Source organism: Megalops cyprinoides, chromosome 4 (assembly GCF_013368585.1).
Source record: "Megalops cyprinoides isolate fMegCyp1 chromosome 4, fMegCyp1.pri, whole genome shotgun sequence".
Taxonomy (NCBI): domain Eukaryota; kingdom Metazoa; phylum Chordata; class Actinopteri; order Elopiformes; family Megalopidae; genus Megalops; species Megalops cyprinoides.
Window position 1 is genome coordinate 24,210,939 of NC_050586.1, and position 18,938 is coordinate 24,229,876.

At 38.7% G+C, this 18,938-nt stretch overlaps 2 protein-coding genes across 2 annotated transcripts; one reads left to right on the forward strand and one right to left on the reverse strand.

Annotated features, from left to right (window-relative positions):
* Window positions 1-3,854: 3,854 nt before the first annotated feature.
* Window positions 3,855-7,645, forward strand: cfap73 (cilia and flagella associated protein 73). The gene is made up of 7 exons (XM_036526279.1): window positions 3,855-3,910; window positions 4,227-4,332; window positions 4,628-4,732; window positions 5,256-5,456; window positions 6,469-6,690; window positions 6,794-6,952; window positions 7,556-7,645. The coding sequence occupies exons 1-7, from the start codon at window positions 3,855-3,857 to the stop codon at window positions 7,643-7,645; spliced, it is 939 nt and encodes a 312-aa protein (XP_036382172.1).
* Window positions 7,646-12,185: 4,540 nt separating this feature from the next.
* On the reverse strand, window positions 12,186-18,378 carry iqcd (IQ motif containing D). Its single transcript, XM_036526280.1, has 5 exons — window positions 18,267-18,378; window positions 15,455-16,055; window positions 15,068-15,301; window positions 13,307-13,378; window positions 12,186-12,467 (listed from the first exon to the last, which is right to left on the reverse strand). The coding sequence occupies exons 2-5, from the start codon at window positions 16,043-16,045 to the stop codon at window positions 12,186-12,188; spliced, it is 1,179 nt and encodes a 392-aa protein (XP_036382173.1). The 5' UTR covers window positions 16,046-16,055; window positions 18,267-18,378.
* Between the last annotated feature and the right edge of the window lie 560 nt (window positions 18,379-18,938).

Below are 18,938 nucleotides of genomic sequence, written 5' to 3' on the forward strand. Positions count from 1 at the left end.
TGTCATCTAGGTCAGGATCGCTTTGTGTTTTCTGCTGTATGTGATACACTGTAAATTGTTACTGATAATGTATGTCTGAGAGCACATCTGCAAATCTGTAAGACACTAAACCCTTTCGTTGCAATTATATATTTTCTTTTGCAAATTGTTGGTTAAATGTTGCACCTTAAAAATGAATAAATTATATTAAAATTCTTACACCATCAAGGAAAATGCACAGCATTGTATCAAAATTTTACCTATTTTAATCAAAAATATAAAACAAACCAGTTAGTTTACCACTTTCTAATTATAATAAGATCTCAGCCCTTGCAAATCACTTTTTTCTGTTACAAATGCATCTTAAATTCAGATTTAATATTCTTAACTCATGTTATGGTACTTTTCTTTCATGGTGATAACTAATATATGATACTCATACATAAAAAGGAGATATGATATGTCAGAATTGATGGTTCAATTTAAAAATTGAATCAATTTTTAAAATTTGACTGTTCACACAAAGTATGTTAACTTTTACGTTAATAAAATACTGTAAGATTATGCACCTCACAGTACAGCCTGAGTCCTGTCAGTACAGCTGGTTATTTCTGAATTGTTTATTTATTATTATTATTATTATTAAGAGTAAATAATAATAATAATAATAATAATAATAATAATAATAATAATATAGACCAGATCAATATCAAAGTGGAAGCAATGCAGAGGAAATTAAATGGTGGGACATTTGAACTTTGAAATTATGGTCAAACAGCTCTTGTGTGTCCCAACACCAGACCACACAACTCTTAATGCTGTAGATATTTCCACTAGTCTAATGTCCCTACCTCTGTCCACTGGATTAAGTCCTGCAGTTCTGGATCCATTTCATTGCATGACTCATGCCACCACTCCAAATTCTCCACTTAGCTTATGATGCTTCTTTCTCCTAATGCGGATAACAAAAGAGGATGGCAGAATTCCTTTGGTGTGGTACCATAAATCCCATGGCAAGATTTGACATTTGTGTAAGAACCACTTACAAGTTTTCTTTGGCATAGTCTTTCAGCCCATCCCCTGGCACCTGGAGCATGTTAGCAGAGGCCACACTGGCACTGCCAAAGTAGCACTGTAGGGTTTCTGCATACACTAATCCGTTCCAGGCCATGCCAGTAGTATGCATGTCCCACACACCCATCCAGTAGGCATTTTGAGTAGAATATTTTCCCCCTCTAAAAATAACTTAATTATTACTGAAAATTATTCCTTTATCTAATTTATTCTGTTATTAATGCTAACAAAGCAACATAGCATCTTTGTAATGGATGTGGAGCAAGTTGTGACATGCATGCTCAAAAAACTTCTCATATTGCACTGCCCGCAGATGAAGTGCATGACTTGTACCAAGTACTGTCTTTTGTCTAGCTGTAAAATAGCCAGGTTACAGGGATTTCACAGAGTCACAGTAAACTAGCCACTGGTTTACCACAGGCTTTGTGCCGTATCGCTTTACTATATTTTCCCTGTTTTGTTTGTAGAAGTGAGAGAAGGGCACATCCTGATGGCCATGAGGAATCTATTTTCCAGCCACCAGGAGAGGGCAGTAGCTGGGATGGTTTGAGAAAAACATTACATCAGGCTAACTGAAATCAAACACCTCATAATAAAGGGCAATGGAACATTTGAGGGAGCAAAGACCATCAGTTACAATAATTGCACATATTTTGAAATGAACTAGGTTTTTAAATAAAACAAATTTACCTGGTGCCTTCTCAGAGTAATTCTCCCTGGGTGAAACAATTGCAGGCCTGGTATGTTTAGGAGAGATTCAGCCCATTGTTTGCCATTGCATTACTGAATAGATGAGTAAGTCTGCAAGATTGGTTGTCATAACATTTTACAGTAGTTGATACTGATTACGTATGTACTGTACATGTATGTTATTGTAATCAAAATATTTTAGGGCAGCTAGCATGCAGCACAGAATCTCCATATATTTGTTTTCATTAATGTGGCTGACTTCAACCTGGCAAAGACAGGAAGTCATGGACACAACATCTCTGGCCAGTGTGCAACCATCTAAGTCACAGAACAACAAGGAGGCAATATCATCATGTGCCACCATATTGGAGAATGGTGAGGCAATGAAATGATATTACTCAGGAGTCATACCTGAAGGCTTCTCCCTAGGTGCATGGCCAATGAGGATATTCAGCATGAGTCACCTTTGAAAATGTAGCCATACATACAATACAATGTAATGTGTTGATCACTGTTTAATTTGACTTTTATGTTGTTATGGCTATAAATTTTTGAGAACTCTAACGAGTCTGTGGCTGGGTTTTCAAGAAAAATCTCTGGCTTTGGTACAAGTATTAATGATTAAGAATGATTAAATGATTACAAAGAAAGATCACTGGTCAATGCTTTAGCTAACTGATCCATCTGATCCCTTTCTTAGTCATTGCTGTCCTATTCGACAGTGTTTTGCTTTACACCAAATCTATTCAGAAGCAAACAGCAGTATGCCCTCAGCTACAGTCCAAATTCAGCATGGGTATCTCTTGGGAGTATGTTGCTCAGAGAGGGGCTGGGTGGATGGTGGCTGAACTTAATATCACATTCCCATATGACGGACGACCTGTCAGTAGACAAGCACTTCACTAAGTCTGCAGGCTTTGATGAAATGTCAGGCTGGACATCCCAGGACTTGGATACAGTTCCCCTGTGGGAGACTGATCTTACAGCGGCTGGACACTACAATCCTTTTCCAACAGGAAGTGTCAGATATTACACTTTCCCAGTAGTGTTGCATGGTAAATATCCCTTCTGCATGCACGCTGGAGAGAGTAAGAGCTGTCATAGCAGTACCATCAACCTTGAATTTGGATCAATATCTGACACTGAGACAGAACTGTAGCTGGGTTACATTAGGACAGAGCATACATTTTGTTCTGACACCCTCTGACACCCATACTGTGCACTGTCCTCCAGGGCAATAGCTAAACCTTTGTTTAACTGCCTTCAAGCTGTCCTGTAATTGTAAATCATCTGTGCATCTCAGTTTTCAAAAATAATATTTCTCTTGTAGGCTATCACATTATTCACTCTGTTGCCCCACTAGCATTGGTCTGAACCACACTATTATGTGAGATTTTTTTACATGATGTAATCTGTCTGTGTGTTTGTGTGTGTGTGTGTGTGTGTGTGTGTGTGTGTGTGTGTGTGTGTGTGTGTGTGTGTGTGTGCGCGCATTGCATTGTTACATTGTTACTAGACTAACCTCATGGTAAATGTAACAATTTCATTTTACAGATTTCTACAAGTTAATCTTTTTGACTTCTTGTTTGATTGCTACCCTCACTGCTATATTAAAATATCTCTTTAGCTTTTTTTTTGAAATCATCATAATCATATTATCAATCATAATTCTAGAAAGACAGAGGGGAAAAGGTTCGTTTACATTAAAAATCTGACAGTTATTCACATTGCTAGTTATGTTTATTTGCATATACTGCCATCCTGTGGTGAAAAAGGATAATAACGAATATCTTGTAAATACAGTCTTTCGTTGCAAAATCAAATGTTTTAGCTGGTTTTATTCAATACATAAATGAGCAAATAACGTTTTACATAAAATATGCATTGCTGTAAGTGTTGGTGCAGCACTGCAAACTACAAGTCGGCCTTGAAGTTGGCAAACAAATTGGTGACCATCAGGGGCGTCAAAGAGGCAGTTACACGACACTTTGTTTGTTACCTTGGAAACGAGAACAGTGTGCAGTTTGGACCCAGCAATAGTACAAACAAATTCAGCAAAACTATAGCCTGTCTCTACCAGCTGGCTGACCACAAACACAACAGAAGAAAAAATGACCGTCAATCTAAATGACTACTTTCGAATGTTCTACGAAGATCAACTACGAGTGTGAGTTTTTTTCCCCCTGTGCATTCAGAGTAACTTTAGGCTACATACCGACAGAGGATGGACATACAGTAGTCGCTGTAATAGTGATCCTTTGCTATTACCGTAGGACATACTACATAAATTGCTACATCATTGTAAACTTTCCTTAATTTCTTTTTATGCACGCACCTGAAACTCCTGGTTACTTTTCATATGGTCACAGAGTATTGTTAAATGTGTTTATTTATAAATAAATAAAAACTAGTAAACTTTTTAAATACAAAAAAAACTTGCTAATTTACGTGATTTTTCACTCCATATAATGATTTTAATGAAGAAAGATTCCACTGCCGGAGGAAGGGCTGGTGACTAGAGCCGCTCGATTGTTGCAGAAGAGGGAGGAATTGGAAGAAGTGGAACGATCGTTGACTGCACAGAAAGAGGTTCTCGTACTTTCACTGTAGTACTGATCAAAGTTACAGGAATTAGTGGACATATTATCAGCTTTAAATAGGCTTCATTCGAGCGTCATTCGAAGCTGAATTTGTTCAGTATTCTGAGAACGACTAACATGGGTTTAATGCAAACTGAGAAATATTGTCAACGTGTTCATCCATTGTTGATAGTTATTTGTTCGGCTGATGACGGAGCAGCAGCTACATCATCTACAGAAAAAAAAAAAAATCATAATGAGTGTACACAACTAAGTGCAATCAGTGCCTTGTTCATTGGCTACAGGAGTTCCAAATGAGAATGGAGAGGTTGCGACAGCGCAGGGCGGAGCTAGCAGTCAAAGAGGAGCAGCTGAAGGAGTCCCTGCTCAAATTTGACAAATTTGTCAAAGTAAGTTTGATTCAAACTTGGAGTAAAATTTCACGAACAGATGGGACCTTTGTGTTTTTTGGTCTACTCACAAAACGTGATCCTTTTCACGCTGATATCAACGCAAAATGTGTACATTTAAACTTGTAAATCATTACATTTATTTGGTGGCTATAAAGTAACTACGTCTGATTTACTTCAGGAGGTTCTACATAGAAACTAGAATTTGGCAGACAGCTGGCAAATTCAATTCAGTATCTCCAAATATAAAGCTTGCATATGGGAAATAATCAGGATTATTTAAGTGGAATAGTTGGAGATAAGATTAGGGTAAATGTTACTGCTAAAAACTGTATATACCTTGACACATATAAAGGTTTTCATGTTACTATTCAAGCTGCAATCTGGGAAGCAATGAAGTTCTGTTTAAATAATAGAGCAGAGCCTGGAATGCTTGGTCTCTTTCTTTCTCCGTGCAGTGTGAATGCTTGCTCTTAAGTGGTATCAATTGTGAGCAAAAAACAGTCTGTCAGTGTCGTTGTAGGAGAATGACTCCAAGTGTAATCGGGCCAAGAAGAAAGCATGTGCTGATAAGGAGCTAGTGCGGCAGAAGGAGCAGGAGATTGAGTGTCTGGAGAAGGAGATTGCTGTCCTGATGGCCAGAAAAGAGATGCTGCAGGAGAGAGTGCAGAGGAAAGCTGTCTACTGGGAGTTCTTAACTAATGTCATTAAGAGATCTAAGAAGGTGAGAAAATTTGGTGACAACTTTTGTCTTCTGCACCAGTCATTCTCAGAAGTGTAAAACAGGCAGATCTTAGAACAGAATGTCCCTTTCCCATATTTTGATTTCAGGGAATTTAGGGTACAAATTGATGTCTGAACAAACATCACTTATGCTCCACATATAACATGACAAGATTGTGTTTCAGTAGTAGAGGTGAATAACATGAACATCGTAGATGCGTATTTTTGTAGCATTTCTAACACAATGTAGTGTGTGCTCAGCTATCCTCAGCACCCTTGATATGAATATGACTGTATTTTTGCTGCATCTAAATGTTAGTAAATTTCTTGAATAATTATCCATGGATAAAATATGTCCTCTATCTAGTCCCTGCAATTTATTTTAGTTACCTTTGTGGTCCCACTTTGCTGGTATACCTGTGGTATGTTGTTCTTGATTTTATTGTACCTGCAGTTTGCTTCCTAATGAGTAAGACCTAATCAAAAGTCAAAATATACAAGACATGCCGAGTCAGTGCAGGTAAATAAAGGTATCTCTAGCTACGCCTATGGTATGCACCTGTGTAAACAGATCATTTAGTATGATTGCTCTTTCATGTCAAATAACCCTTGAGAGATCAACCCTAACTAGCTGGAAGAAGGACACTGATCTTAAACACTGTGTCCTGCCCTAAAAAGGGGTACCAAAATATATTTTGAAACCAAAATAAAGGCAAAAATTAACCAAAATAATAATACGAAACTAGCATGAAGAATTTAAGCGAAAACAAAAATGTGAATCTTGCGGTGACACCGATGTTGAGGCACCCTGGACAGGAAACAAGAAGGCCTTCAATAGGCCTGGCCTCAGGTGCACGTGTGATCCACATCAGGCAAGTCAGCTGGAGCCCGAACAACTCTGCCTAGGATCGGACCCACGCAACCAGACATGGACGCTGCAGAAAAAAAAGAACAACAACAAAAAAAAGCGAAATGACCAGAGCGCGTAACAGTCCCCCCTTTGGTGTCTGCAGTTTGAGGAAATCAGAGAGCTGCTGGGCCGCTTCGACACCCTGCTAGCCACGCGAGAGCAGCTGCTGGTGAAGGAGAGCGAGGGGCAGGAACATTTCGAGGCTCAGCGGCTGAGGCTGCGTCGCTTCGTGGAAGAGCAGAGCAATCTCGTTCTGCATCGCAACAACCAGCTGTCAGCTCTGCAGACCCAGCTGGACCAGGCTCGATCGCTGGCCTTCAAGTGGGTATGTCAGCCTCCTTCAGCATAGATAGTACATCATTACTGAGCTACAAATGATCAAGACAAAGCTGGTGAAACCAGAGCTCTGTTCCTCTTTGGGTGAGCAGGAGACCACATGGAACCATATCCAGTCGACGGCAGCGAAGGAGACGCTCCTGCTAGGACAGATAAAGGTGGTGACCCTCAACCTCTTCTACATGATGGGTGGGAAAACAGCCCAGGACAAGGGAGTACCTATTGATGACACTGTGGAGCAACTCGAAAGAGTGAGTAGGAGTCTATAAAGGCAGAAGTGCAGTCACAATGGCTGCATTTTGTGTTTCCTCCATTTTACATATTTCCACAATATTGTAAGGATCTTGCTCATGTGGTAATTCCACTTCTGTGACTATTGGCATTTACACATGCAAAAATGTGCAAATTCTGTACTTTTGCACTAGTAATTTAGCTACAAGTGCAAAAACTATCAAATGGAATGAAAAGTCTCCTCTCCTACAATGCCTAAGGTTTTCAGTCTGTGTGTTATTAGTTGAAGTTATGCAAGGACCACATAATAAATCCTTATCGCTTCAAAAGTAAGCTTCATATTAATACATATCAATCACCCTTAGGTAGATCACTTCATTGTGTCAAATGCAGCAACACAAGTGAACCAGTGGGACTTCTACCTAGCTAAATACCTGTTTCTTTAGTCCACACATCCCAAACTGACCACGTTCCAGTTCTGACAGTGCAAAAGCCCCACATGATTGTCAGATTTAAACAACATTGCATTGTTCAAATCTGTCTATAACAAATTATCAAGTGAATTGCTTTGATGGATATACCCAGCTTAAGAGGGAACATTTATGTTATACTGCTTTCACCAGATCCGGCTCTTCATTCAGGACAAGGCTGACATTGTGAGTGATCTGAGAGCGACCAATCCTGACCAACATGCAAACACCAACATGAAGTAAAGAGGTAAGAGCCAAACGTACTGCAGGCCTGCAAATGAACAGGATCAGAATTCAGACAGTGGTGGGGCTCCCAAGCGGCTCAGTCTTCTGAGGCAGTCAAACCAACCGCAGGCTTAGTCCTACCACTCAGATCTGGGATGGAGCCTAAGCTGTGTCATTTACCAACAATGACCTGACTGCAGCAGTAGAATGCAGTTGGTCTTGTTCCATTGGGGTAACGTGGGTTTCGTCAGCCAGGGCTCCCCTGTTGTACCCTGCAACTTGTTGAACCTATAAATCCCTCAGATCATGTCAGGGAGATGTGTCTATCCTCTGTTTGATGTTCAATCTCCTGGTGCACAATGGGACTTGTAGTGTGTAAAATGTTGCTTTTGGCATGCAAGCCTATCTCAAAATTTTGTTTGGTGGCCCTCATCACTCTTGTGCAATTTGTAATGTTGTAAGAAGGTATCATGATACTTGTATCATGATACTTCAGAGAGAGGTATTTTTGTACTTTAAAAATACTCAAATTACTTCCTGGTCTCTCTTTCATTCCCCCCATGATAGACCTATCATTTTTTGTGAGGTCTCTTTGATGTTCCACTTGTGTTTCGTAGTCTAGTACTGTGATTCATTCTTTCACTTGTCATTTTTTGAACCAGAAATACTGTACATCTCCCAGACAGTCAGCTCTCTGTGTTGTGAGGTAGCACAGTAGTTGTAAGCAAGGATGTAAATCTGTCGAGGTGGAAGGCGTAGCTAGCGAGTTAATACTGATTTTCAACCATTGTAGTTGTAAAAGCAAAAAAAAAATATTAGGATTGCAGCATGTTGTTAACATTTGGCATTGAGCATTTCATATGCTCAGTACTTTTAGTCTCACACTTCAGGCTAGATAACGTAATCACTTGGTTATGCTGCCATCATTTCTAGCTAGGTAAACAGAACACCACCTTGTACGTTCTCACTTGATTCTTCCCTTTGAGAAGAACTGACAGTTATGCAAAGTTGACTCCCTATACATTTCAATATAATATCAATTGTTCACTTGATGCTTCCTGAGAAATGTATTCTTCAAAATTTTGTTTTGATACATTTTTTCATATCAGTATTTTTTTTTTTACATTATTTTGTACCCATAGGGGTTTTTTCCACATTGTATTAAAATACATTATGATGCAGTTTTGCCCATCTCTAATTTTTGTTTTTCTGTAATTAAAGGGATAATTTCACCTCCTCAGAGATGAATTCAGGAATCGGGGTGGATGTGTACAGCAGGTGAAAAAGGAAAGCTGACATTCATCATCCACTTTCATCAGATGTCTTGCTCTGGATATTGTGACAGTATTACTGGAGCCTGCAGTTTTACCACCAAAGATTAGTTGCAAATGCCAGTTGAGTGCATTGATCGCATCAAACCTAACGGCATGAAATTTTAAAGTATCTACAGAGAGAGGAGTAAGGGATTTGTTTTTTTTCCCCCAATTCTCAGTCCTTACCTTTACTAGGTTTACAGTGTTCTGTGCCAGGGTGATGCAATAGGGTGTCGCCATATTTTGTGAATGGGGTCCTATGGGCAATCTGAAATGTAATACTATGATATATAAAAATTATAATTGTCACATCTATAATCACGATGATGATACATAAAACCTCTGTTTTCTATGATATGCACAAAATAGCCATATGCTGTATGTTCTGGTTACCCAATCAACCATATTCCTGAAGGCTACTGATCTGATTTACTTAAAAAAAAAAAAACTTAAAAGTTCATTTTTCCAAATTCAAAAGATGGAACACACATTGCATACATGAAGAGCATGAAGGCTTGTATTATATGATTCTGTCAAAAAGTGGCCATGTGCCATCTCCATTTGAAAACATTACAAAATCATTCCTTGGGTCAGTGCCAATGTCTGTCTAAACTATAACTGTTTTTCACAGCTACACTGTGGTACTGAATGCAGATACATATCAGTGTGACTCCAGACAGTGGAAGCCTTATATTATCATGTCCTGCTGCACTCAACTGGGTCAAAGATGATTCTGGCCTTTGGAAAATTGGCCAGATCTCTTGGTGAAGCTGGTGTGTAATGTTGCACATGTTGAGTCAAATGCAGCATTTGATCTTTGTCAGTGCACCCCTGAGATCAGATAACCTAAAATGCCAGTTTTAAGAAATTGTGAGAAAATGGATGACCTGTATTGTTTGTAAAACAAATAAATATTGTTTTAAAATAAAAAAAAAATCTAATTCAATTTCAGACACACATGCCTCTGTTCCCTTATTATATCCTGAAGAACTAATCAAAAGTTCATGCTAGTACAGAATACCATAATTTTTACAATACATTTTAGAATAAAATGCTTAGTTCACATGGATGGAAATTTGGCATCCGTACCTGTATATAGAAGAAAAGAGTTGTAAAAACAATTCACTGGGGATGCACTAAGTTCCCACTGTTGTTACGGCCAGACTGCTGCCAAAGGCGACTACAGACAGTCACAGGACAGTTAGCAGGATAAAAACTCCGCACAAGTAAATCATCCCAGCTACTCACACTTAAGTGTTTGGTCCAGCTGGACAGACGACGCAGCGGCGAAGAGTTGCAAGGTTTTAGCTGGCTAGATAGTATTTGTATGGGTCAGAGGAAAAGATTTCAAAGCCTAGGTGAAGAGTTAGGGGTGCACAAGAATTTCAGAAAGAGTGGTTTGAGAGGGGGAAGAAGGTAATGTGGAGCGGAGAGAAGATGAGTTCTGGAGTATGGTGCGCAAAAGAATGAAATAAAATGGTGGGGGCCAGTTGGACTGGCTCCACTGTCCTACCCAAAACAACAAAACAAAACTATAAAATAAAACGCGTCACCGTTTCGCGGACTTTACAAACTGGGTTGCACTTAAATTCTGTTTAAGAGAATGGCTAGTTTGGCACAATACACCACACTGGCACTCACAATAATCCCCAACGACTGCGCTTACTGCCATAGCAATTTAAAATACCTGAGGTGCACACCTTTATGCACCCGTGACCCTGACGTCACGTGACCCATAACCCCTACTCTCGTGCATCCTTTACCTGATGTCATGTGACATACCCGTAACACTGTACACAACCAAAAGTAATGCACCCCTAGCAAACTTTCTTCCCATTGAAAATAATCATGATTGTCTGATGGGAAAATAAACACATTAATCACATTATTCACATTACCATTTCTATTCACATTATTGTTATCACAATGCTATTTTAAATGGTAAAAATGTTCAATTTTGGATGCCCTTATTTAAAAATGTCTGGATAGCTGTCTTTTGTCAATTACGTATTCGCAATTGCAGTTACACTCCTTGATAGGACCTTGGTAATCCATAACTAAGCTAACAGAGCACAGGAGCACAGATTGGAAAAAAATAACAACTGAGAGAGTACATGATACTGTATTTTCCTTTCCTTGTCAGTGATGTAAATTTTGGGGGCGATAAAAAATTAATGTACAGGCACATACACTGGGTCAAAAGATATAGCGGAGACATTGGTATATATGTTCTTAATCTCTGACCTCTGAAAAGTACATTTCACCCCTTTCACTCTGTATTTTTCCAGCATTAAGGTTTCTATACAGCATATACTGTTGGTGAATTGGTTGGTGAATCTATATCATAAAATGACAGACAAGTTAAGTTGATTTCATATATTTGAGAGAAGAAACAGATCAGCAATAACGTCAGATTACAATGCACCAATCAATCAATGTTCATCATTAGAACTGTCATGTTCATGGATATGTATAACCATTTTTAATGATTATATGCTTAATCAAAACAATCAAGCCAATGATTAGTGGCTGATCATTAACATCAATGAATGGCATGATTTACTCATACTCAGTGTCCATGATACTCAGTTATCACGAAGTAAATGCACCAGTGGGAAATAATTCTTGTAAATTAGCAGCAAATCTACACAGATCTACACCAGTATAAAGAACAGATCACATTACTGGATTTATACAGCAGCCATGTTATTCCTAGATATGCATTTCAGTAATTGCATTCAGCACAGAAAAGTTCCCAGTGTCATCCATTTAGGCTGAAATATAATTTGAACATATGAACTACTACAGCATTACATTCAAGTGTAATTCATCCTTGACACTGTCGGGAGTGAAGGTTTATAATTTTAAAATCCTTGTTCAACCACCCAGGTCACACTCTCCTGCTGAGTTCTCCTATGGGCTATGTACCATATAATATGGACAAACTATGGCAAGAAAATTTGGTTTAATGGTAGAAAACTACCAAAATTTCATAAAATTTGGGTTCTTCTCTTTTATATAGGATTTTACCTGTCAAGCCTGATTTTAGTGGGTGGTGACCTATGACACAATTACATGTAAACTATATTCCCACAAGTGTGTATACCTTTGATGTGATCGGTGTAACTCTACGCGTTCTTATACATTAAGCACAGAAAGAAATAAAATTCAACAAAAGAAAATAATCCCATTTTTCCAGCCAAAGTGTCTTGGGAAAATTGTTAGTGAGGGCAGCCAAATGCAATTCATTTGCTCTTCTTTCCTTTACCTTTCTTGCCCTTTTTGCCCTTGCTCTTGCCCTTCATTGCCTTGCGAACCTTAAAGCCTCTCCAGTAAGCCTGGATAACAACTGCATTCTGGTGCATAATGACTAGTTCCCTCTCCTCCTCCTCCCTCTGCTCCTGAGCCAGTCTCCTCTCCTCCATGATCTGGCTGTACTCCAGCTCCAGCACTGCGTAGTGCTCTTCTAGGTCCCGCAGCTCCTCTGTCTCTTGTGTGTAGAACGTGGACAGCTCCTCCAGCTCTGTCTGTAGGCATATAGATACCACATGATCAGACTGCATAATCCAAAGCCTACTCTGATGCATCTGAAAATCTACATACGTTAGATAGGATGGATGGGGCTATGCTTTTAATAAATGTCACAGTCTGAATGAAAACAATTAAGAGAAGTTTTAGATATATGCAATTAATAAAGTTGATATTGTTTCAATGCCAAGGTTTTTAAATTGCCTATAATTCTTATAATTAAGGACTTTCAACCAAGTACTAAGAATGATCATTTGTCCAATTACTTTTGAGCCCCTGAAAATGGGGGGACTATGTATAAAAATTGCTATAATTCTTTAATGGTGTACTGTATATGATATTTTTGTAAAACCCCTTGAATTAAGGCTGAATGTCTGCACTTCAGTCACATCTTGATTGCTTCATTTCAAATCCACTGTGATGGCATACAGAGCCAAAATAATGAAAATTGTGGCACTGTCCAAATACTTATTAATACTTACTAACTGTACATGTGAGTAACTTGCCATTTTTTGCCTGGGAACACTGCTCATTAAAAATGTTATTTTATTTAGCAACTTGAATGAATTCCAATTCACCTCATGCCCAGAGTATTCAGTTCTTTGAAAGCGAAATGTTTAATTGCAAGAGAATTCTAATTTCAAAGCAACAGGTAGCAAGGTAGATGACATAGGTTATTATAAAATTATGAAATCCTTTGAAGGTCCATAATGTGCTGATAAGAGTTCTCTTATTCTGGGATATAGTGTCAGAATTTATTTAACCACAACCAAAGATGAAAAATTAAACTCAGTTAATTGCTTGTCATATATATGCTGAATTTGGCTGTATTTTTCACCTGTTTTTCTTCCATGTCTGTATCATACTTCTGGATCCAGTTCTCAGTCTCAGTCTCCACCTTGTTCTTCTTCTGATAAATTAAAACACAGCAATGGAATATTTTAGTTTTTCACATCCCTGGGAAGTAGCATGGCAATGTTCAGTAATAAATGATGAAAAGAGAAAAAATAACAACAAACATAACTAGCAGAGGGGTTTCCATTTACATTTTTCCAAAATGACTCAGGGCAAAAGAAGAAAGTCAATCCTGAAAAATGAAAATGACATCTTAGCCCAGAGTTTGTTGGTTGGAATGGAAATATTTATGAAATATGTGATTGTGCATCTAAAAAGAAAAAAGTACATATTGGATATAATTGGATTTATATAAACATGTTCTACTTTAATCTCAGTACCACTGTGTCAAGCAAATTTAGATTGTTCAAAACTAATGTATTTTATTCCAGTTATTCACATCCCTGTTAGTTTTTTAAATCCTCTTCTGGCATTGATTAAAAGACACTTTCTGTGGAAATTTTATGTGGGTGGGATTTTTGACCATCTCCCTTGGCACAATTGCTCTGGATCCTTCAGATATTGTGGTTTTCATTGATTCTGAACTGCAAATATTTGATTGAACCAGGATCTGGAGATTGGGATGATCAGTTGAGAACACTCATTTTGTGCTCTGTTAACCAGTTGTTTACACATTTGGATTAATATCGTAGATGAATACTTTCATTTCGGAATGTCCATTTTCAGCCAAGTTTGAGCTTCTTGGCAGAGGGTGCTATGTTTTTGGCCGAAATGTTCTGGTATATTTTGGAGTTCGTAACTCTCTCTATCTTAACAAAGGCTCCGGGACCCACAGATGCAAAACATTATAAACCACTGACCATATTAAACAGTGGAAAATGTTTTTTTAATCAAAATAAGGTTCACTTTTAATGCTAAACATAAAGCTGATGAGCATGTCCAAAAAGCTCAATTTTCATCTGACCTTGAGGTATGCTTCCAGTTGTCACCCAGGCGTAGTTTGAAAAATTGAAGTTGCCTTTTTTCTGGCTTGCTTTCAAAAGAGAATGTTGGCAAGTTGAGAACAGGCCATGAATGAAACACTTATGCGTGCAAATTTCAATGGCTCTTTTTTTACACTTTGCAACCTGAACATGCCCATTTCTTTAGGAGGTCTCCAACTATTGCCTTAGTTTGCCTTAAAGTTGCCCGCAAACCACTTCTCTCACAAGCCATAGCAAAATAGACATGCATCGTCTTCAGGGCTGGCAGCAGCTTTAAATTTCTTAATATTGGACACTACCGTGGAAAGTGGTAGATTCAGTTTTTTTGTGAATTCCTTTAAATGCATGTTCAAACTTGTGGTGGTCAATGGCCATTTTCTAACAGATTCTCTAACCTTAAACATGATAATGCATGCTATCAATGAATCTATTCTGTGTGTTATCAATTTTAAAGCCACAGGGAAAGAAGAAAAAATTTGGAAGCCTCTTTAGTCCCAGAAGTCTCCACTGAACTTCCAGTAAGCACAATGCTGGTATAGATTTTTTGTTGGATTTTGTTTTCAGAGTACTTACAGGCTTGACTTTTAAGTCACCTAATGTGACCTTCATGTTTTCTGGATATACATTAATTATTGGTGAATAAATATGAGACGCGATAGGGCACACTGTGTTCCCTGAGAAAGAAGGCTGTGAGTGGAGATAATGAGGAATTAAGACAGGAGGATGGTGGCCCTATGAATGATGGAGAGTGCCGGACCGACCTTCCTGAGGGCCATCTCAACTTCGCGGTTCTCGGTGATCAGGTTGTTAAGTTGTCCATGCAGCTGGTTGGCTTCCTGCTGCAAGTGTGCACAGCGGCCCTCCGAGGTCTTTCTGTCCGACAGGTTCTGCTTCTCCGCATCCTGCTGCATACGGGTCACAAACTCTTCCGACTGCTTTTCCATCTGCATCAGGGAGCTCTTCAGCTTGCGGATCTGCTCATTCCTTTTAGAAATCTAGGGGGCAATAACGCAACAAGTTCAAACAGACTTTTACAGAGAAGGATTCATATGGTGCCACAGTATAAAAGAAAGGGCTATACAGGGCTGTGCAGAGGAAACTCTGATTCCAAGAGCTTGCTGTTTGTTTAGAAAAAGGAGCTCTCTAACCTCAGCATCCTTGTCTTTGGTTGCAGCAGCTACTTCTGCCTCCAGTTTAGACACCATCTCCATATTATTGCGGTGCCTAAGAGACAGCTCCTGCATGTAGTGACTCCTTTCTTGCTCTGCTTGCTCCTCAGCTGAGCCAGGCAACAGCTTCTCCATGAGGAGTCCCTGCAACTCTTTGAGTCCTTCGACAAGCGTCTGGTATTCTTCATCAGTTCCGCCATCACTTAGTCCCTGGCACACAGCCGGGTGGGCCCTCAGTTCCCGGAGGACATTCCGAAGAGAGCCACAGAATTCCTGTTCCAGCCCTGCCAGCTGATTCATTTCTTCCTCCCCCTTCCCTTCCAGACACGTCTGCTGCTGAGTGGCTAGCTTCTCCTCCAGGAGCCTGTGCTCTTGCAGCACCTGCACCAGCTCATCCCCTCTTCCTGCTGACAGCCCGTCCAGATTCGCTAGCAGGGGTGGCAGGAGGAACACTGTCTCCACCTTCCAAATGCACTCGTCGAGGACCTTGACGTTGCGCTGAATGTCCAGGGTGACCAGCTTCGATTCATACAGACCCATGGCCTTCGAGGAATCCTGCTCAGTTTCCATGATGGAGATTCTGTGAGGACGAGTTGTATATGAGCAAGACTAAAAATTTCATTTTTTACAACCCTGATACCCTGCATTTTATAAAGTATTTTACATTAGAGTATTTTACATTTAGAACAACACATTTAATATATCAAAGAGGATTTAAAACATCTACTTTATAGAAAGTTACATTTTTTAAGGTCCAATTTCAAGGTGTAAACTTAATAAATGCAATTTGAATCTATTTTATCTTGGGACTTGACAAACTATTATTGGGACATGTGGAGTTTCATGATATCTTCTATGAAAGTGAGCTTAAAAAGAGTTTTGTTATAGAACTGTGTTATTTATTTTCTATGAATTTTGAGGGTTATGGATTCATTTCTTAATTTAATGTACCCAAAATTAAATACCCAGACTGTATCCTAATGCCATACAGTACTGTTGCTTGTTTTTGGGGAGATTTCCACTGATTGTTGTTACCTGCTCAAAAATCACACACTCCTCAAACAAAAACCTGAAACAAAAACCACCAGTGGGTTAAAGTTGTAGGGACAGTGTTCAAAAATGATCATTTTAAAAAATATGTATCATTTTTAAATTATTCTTCTTTCATCCTAGCAAGACTACAGTGTATAATAATATATTCTTTTCTCCTTCTTTTTCAACCCACCTCCAACGTCATTGTTGGAGGACAGGATTATGCTTTATTATTTCATAGTATCTACAATATAATGAAGAGTGCTACCATTGCTAAGGTTTTGAGTTTGTTTCCTAGCATGCATTATTAGAGGTGTAAGTCTTTTTGTTTTTTAATATTAGCATGTGGATCCGTTTTATAAAAGCAAAAACACACTGAAGGGGTGTGCATTATTGGTATTACTGCCATTCGGCAATGCCGACAGTAGGCCAAGTTACGATCGCATCACTATCGTAGTCTATCAGTAATTGCAGCAACACACACCCTGCCATGTATTATTGCTTTGATAAAACAATATTAGTGTGTAGAGATATTCCCCATGAACACTGTGTTTAGTAACCGTAGCAAACTTTGGTTATTAATAGCCCACCGAACCGCACTGAGGCATGGGTCAGATGTAGGCCTAACAGCAACTGACCGCCTCCTTCCGTAGAGAAAACGCTGCCCAGGATATGATTTGGTGAGATCCCATTCCTGTGGCTGTGCGAGCAAGTTTAATTCCAGCTTCACTGATTCTTACATTTTGTCTGGCTAAGTAACTCGCTAGATAGTAGGCTAGCAGTAGCAAATATGACTGTGGTATAGCAGTCAGCTTGATATTACTTAAGGTTATCTAATAGTTAGGTGTTCTAGCTGATGGTATATGATGTTTGTACAGATATAGAGTTGTGGATTCACTTAAAATGTTACTTGATTCGCAGTAATGTTTTAGCTGGTGAAAAATCTGACTGGCTTTTGTCATCTACCAGCTACCTTGGCTGTTGGACCAAAAAGTTCATTTCAGACTCTTGCTTGGTTTTCTAAAGAGATTTGAATGAAAAGCCAAATTAAATCAAAATAAAATGCATTCAAATATGCTATATTGTGAATATCAATCGATATTGTGCACAATGTTAGATGGGGTAATGGCCATGATTAGAACCAGCAATTTTACACTTGAAAACATCCATTACCAATGCTATTAGAAATATATGACTTTAAAATCTGACAAAAGCAGGCTTTTCTCCTCCCAAGTTTTTTTCCCCATTTGAAATTAATTCTTTGCAAACACAACTAGCTGTTACTATAAAATGCAATTAAGAGTTCCAAAATGCAAAGTGAATTTATTATATGATGTGTATTTCAGACACAACAGTAATTAATATTTACAGGTATTCATTCATGAGAATAGATTAAAACGTAATATTTAATATTCACAAATGGATGTACCACCTGAAAATTTGGTGGTACAATCAAATATGTTGTTAAAATGAATCAATGCAATCTTAAAAGCTTTGCAACCAATGTGAATGCACAGAACACGTTTTTTCTATATAGGTACAGGCCACATTTTTCAAATTTGACAACACTGGCTTCAAAACGAAACGCATTCCATTAAAATGCGGCACTAAGTCAGCAATGAAAAGCGTCTACCGAATGTAGTGTCAAGCTACCTAGACAGCTAAAACATGAGTTAGGGCTGGATTTTTGGCAGGTTTGCATGTGCTCTCAAGTGAGAAAGAACAGACAGCAGCTTTAGCCAAAAGCTGAGGGACTCACCGTGATGTATTTGTACTTGATAAACTGGCGCGTCATATGTTTTCAGAGGTGGATCTTTCTGAAACTTCCATATAGCTAGCCTATAAAACTAAAAAAAAAAAAAAACTCTTTGCCAAAACTGACATTACAACGGTGCACCGCGTCTCTGTCTGTCTGACTTCGTTGCTAACTAACACCGTTGCTAAGAAACCAAAAACCAAATGACGGCGATTCATTGTTTCAAGTATCACCGCGAGATCTTACACCCAGGGTTCTCTCCGCTGTTGAAAACTGATCAAAAATAAACGCGCTCACCCCAGCAACATATTATAAAATATATATTCGGATCCGCAATCGGTGATATGAGAATGCTCATTTTTAACAGAGTGTAATCCATATCAGTGTCTAGTAAACGTTATATTTCATTATTAACTTCGCTATTAACTTCGCTGTTAAAGTCTCATAGACACAAAATTCGGAAAGTTAGGCACATAACTTACTAATCGAGCTGCAGTCAAAGCGTTTCTATTTTTTAAAAAATTTCATTTTATTTATTGATGTGTTTGTGCCCAACATATCTTCGCTTTTTGATGCTACTCTACCCGACAGAATTTCTGCTTAGTGCCAGAGGACGAAAGAAACGAAGACCTGACATGGTCATAAAAAGTGTCCTTCGCTAGAAGTGGAACCTAT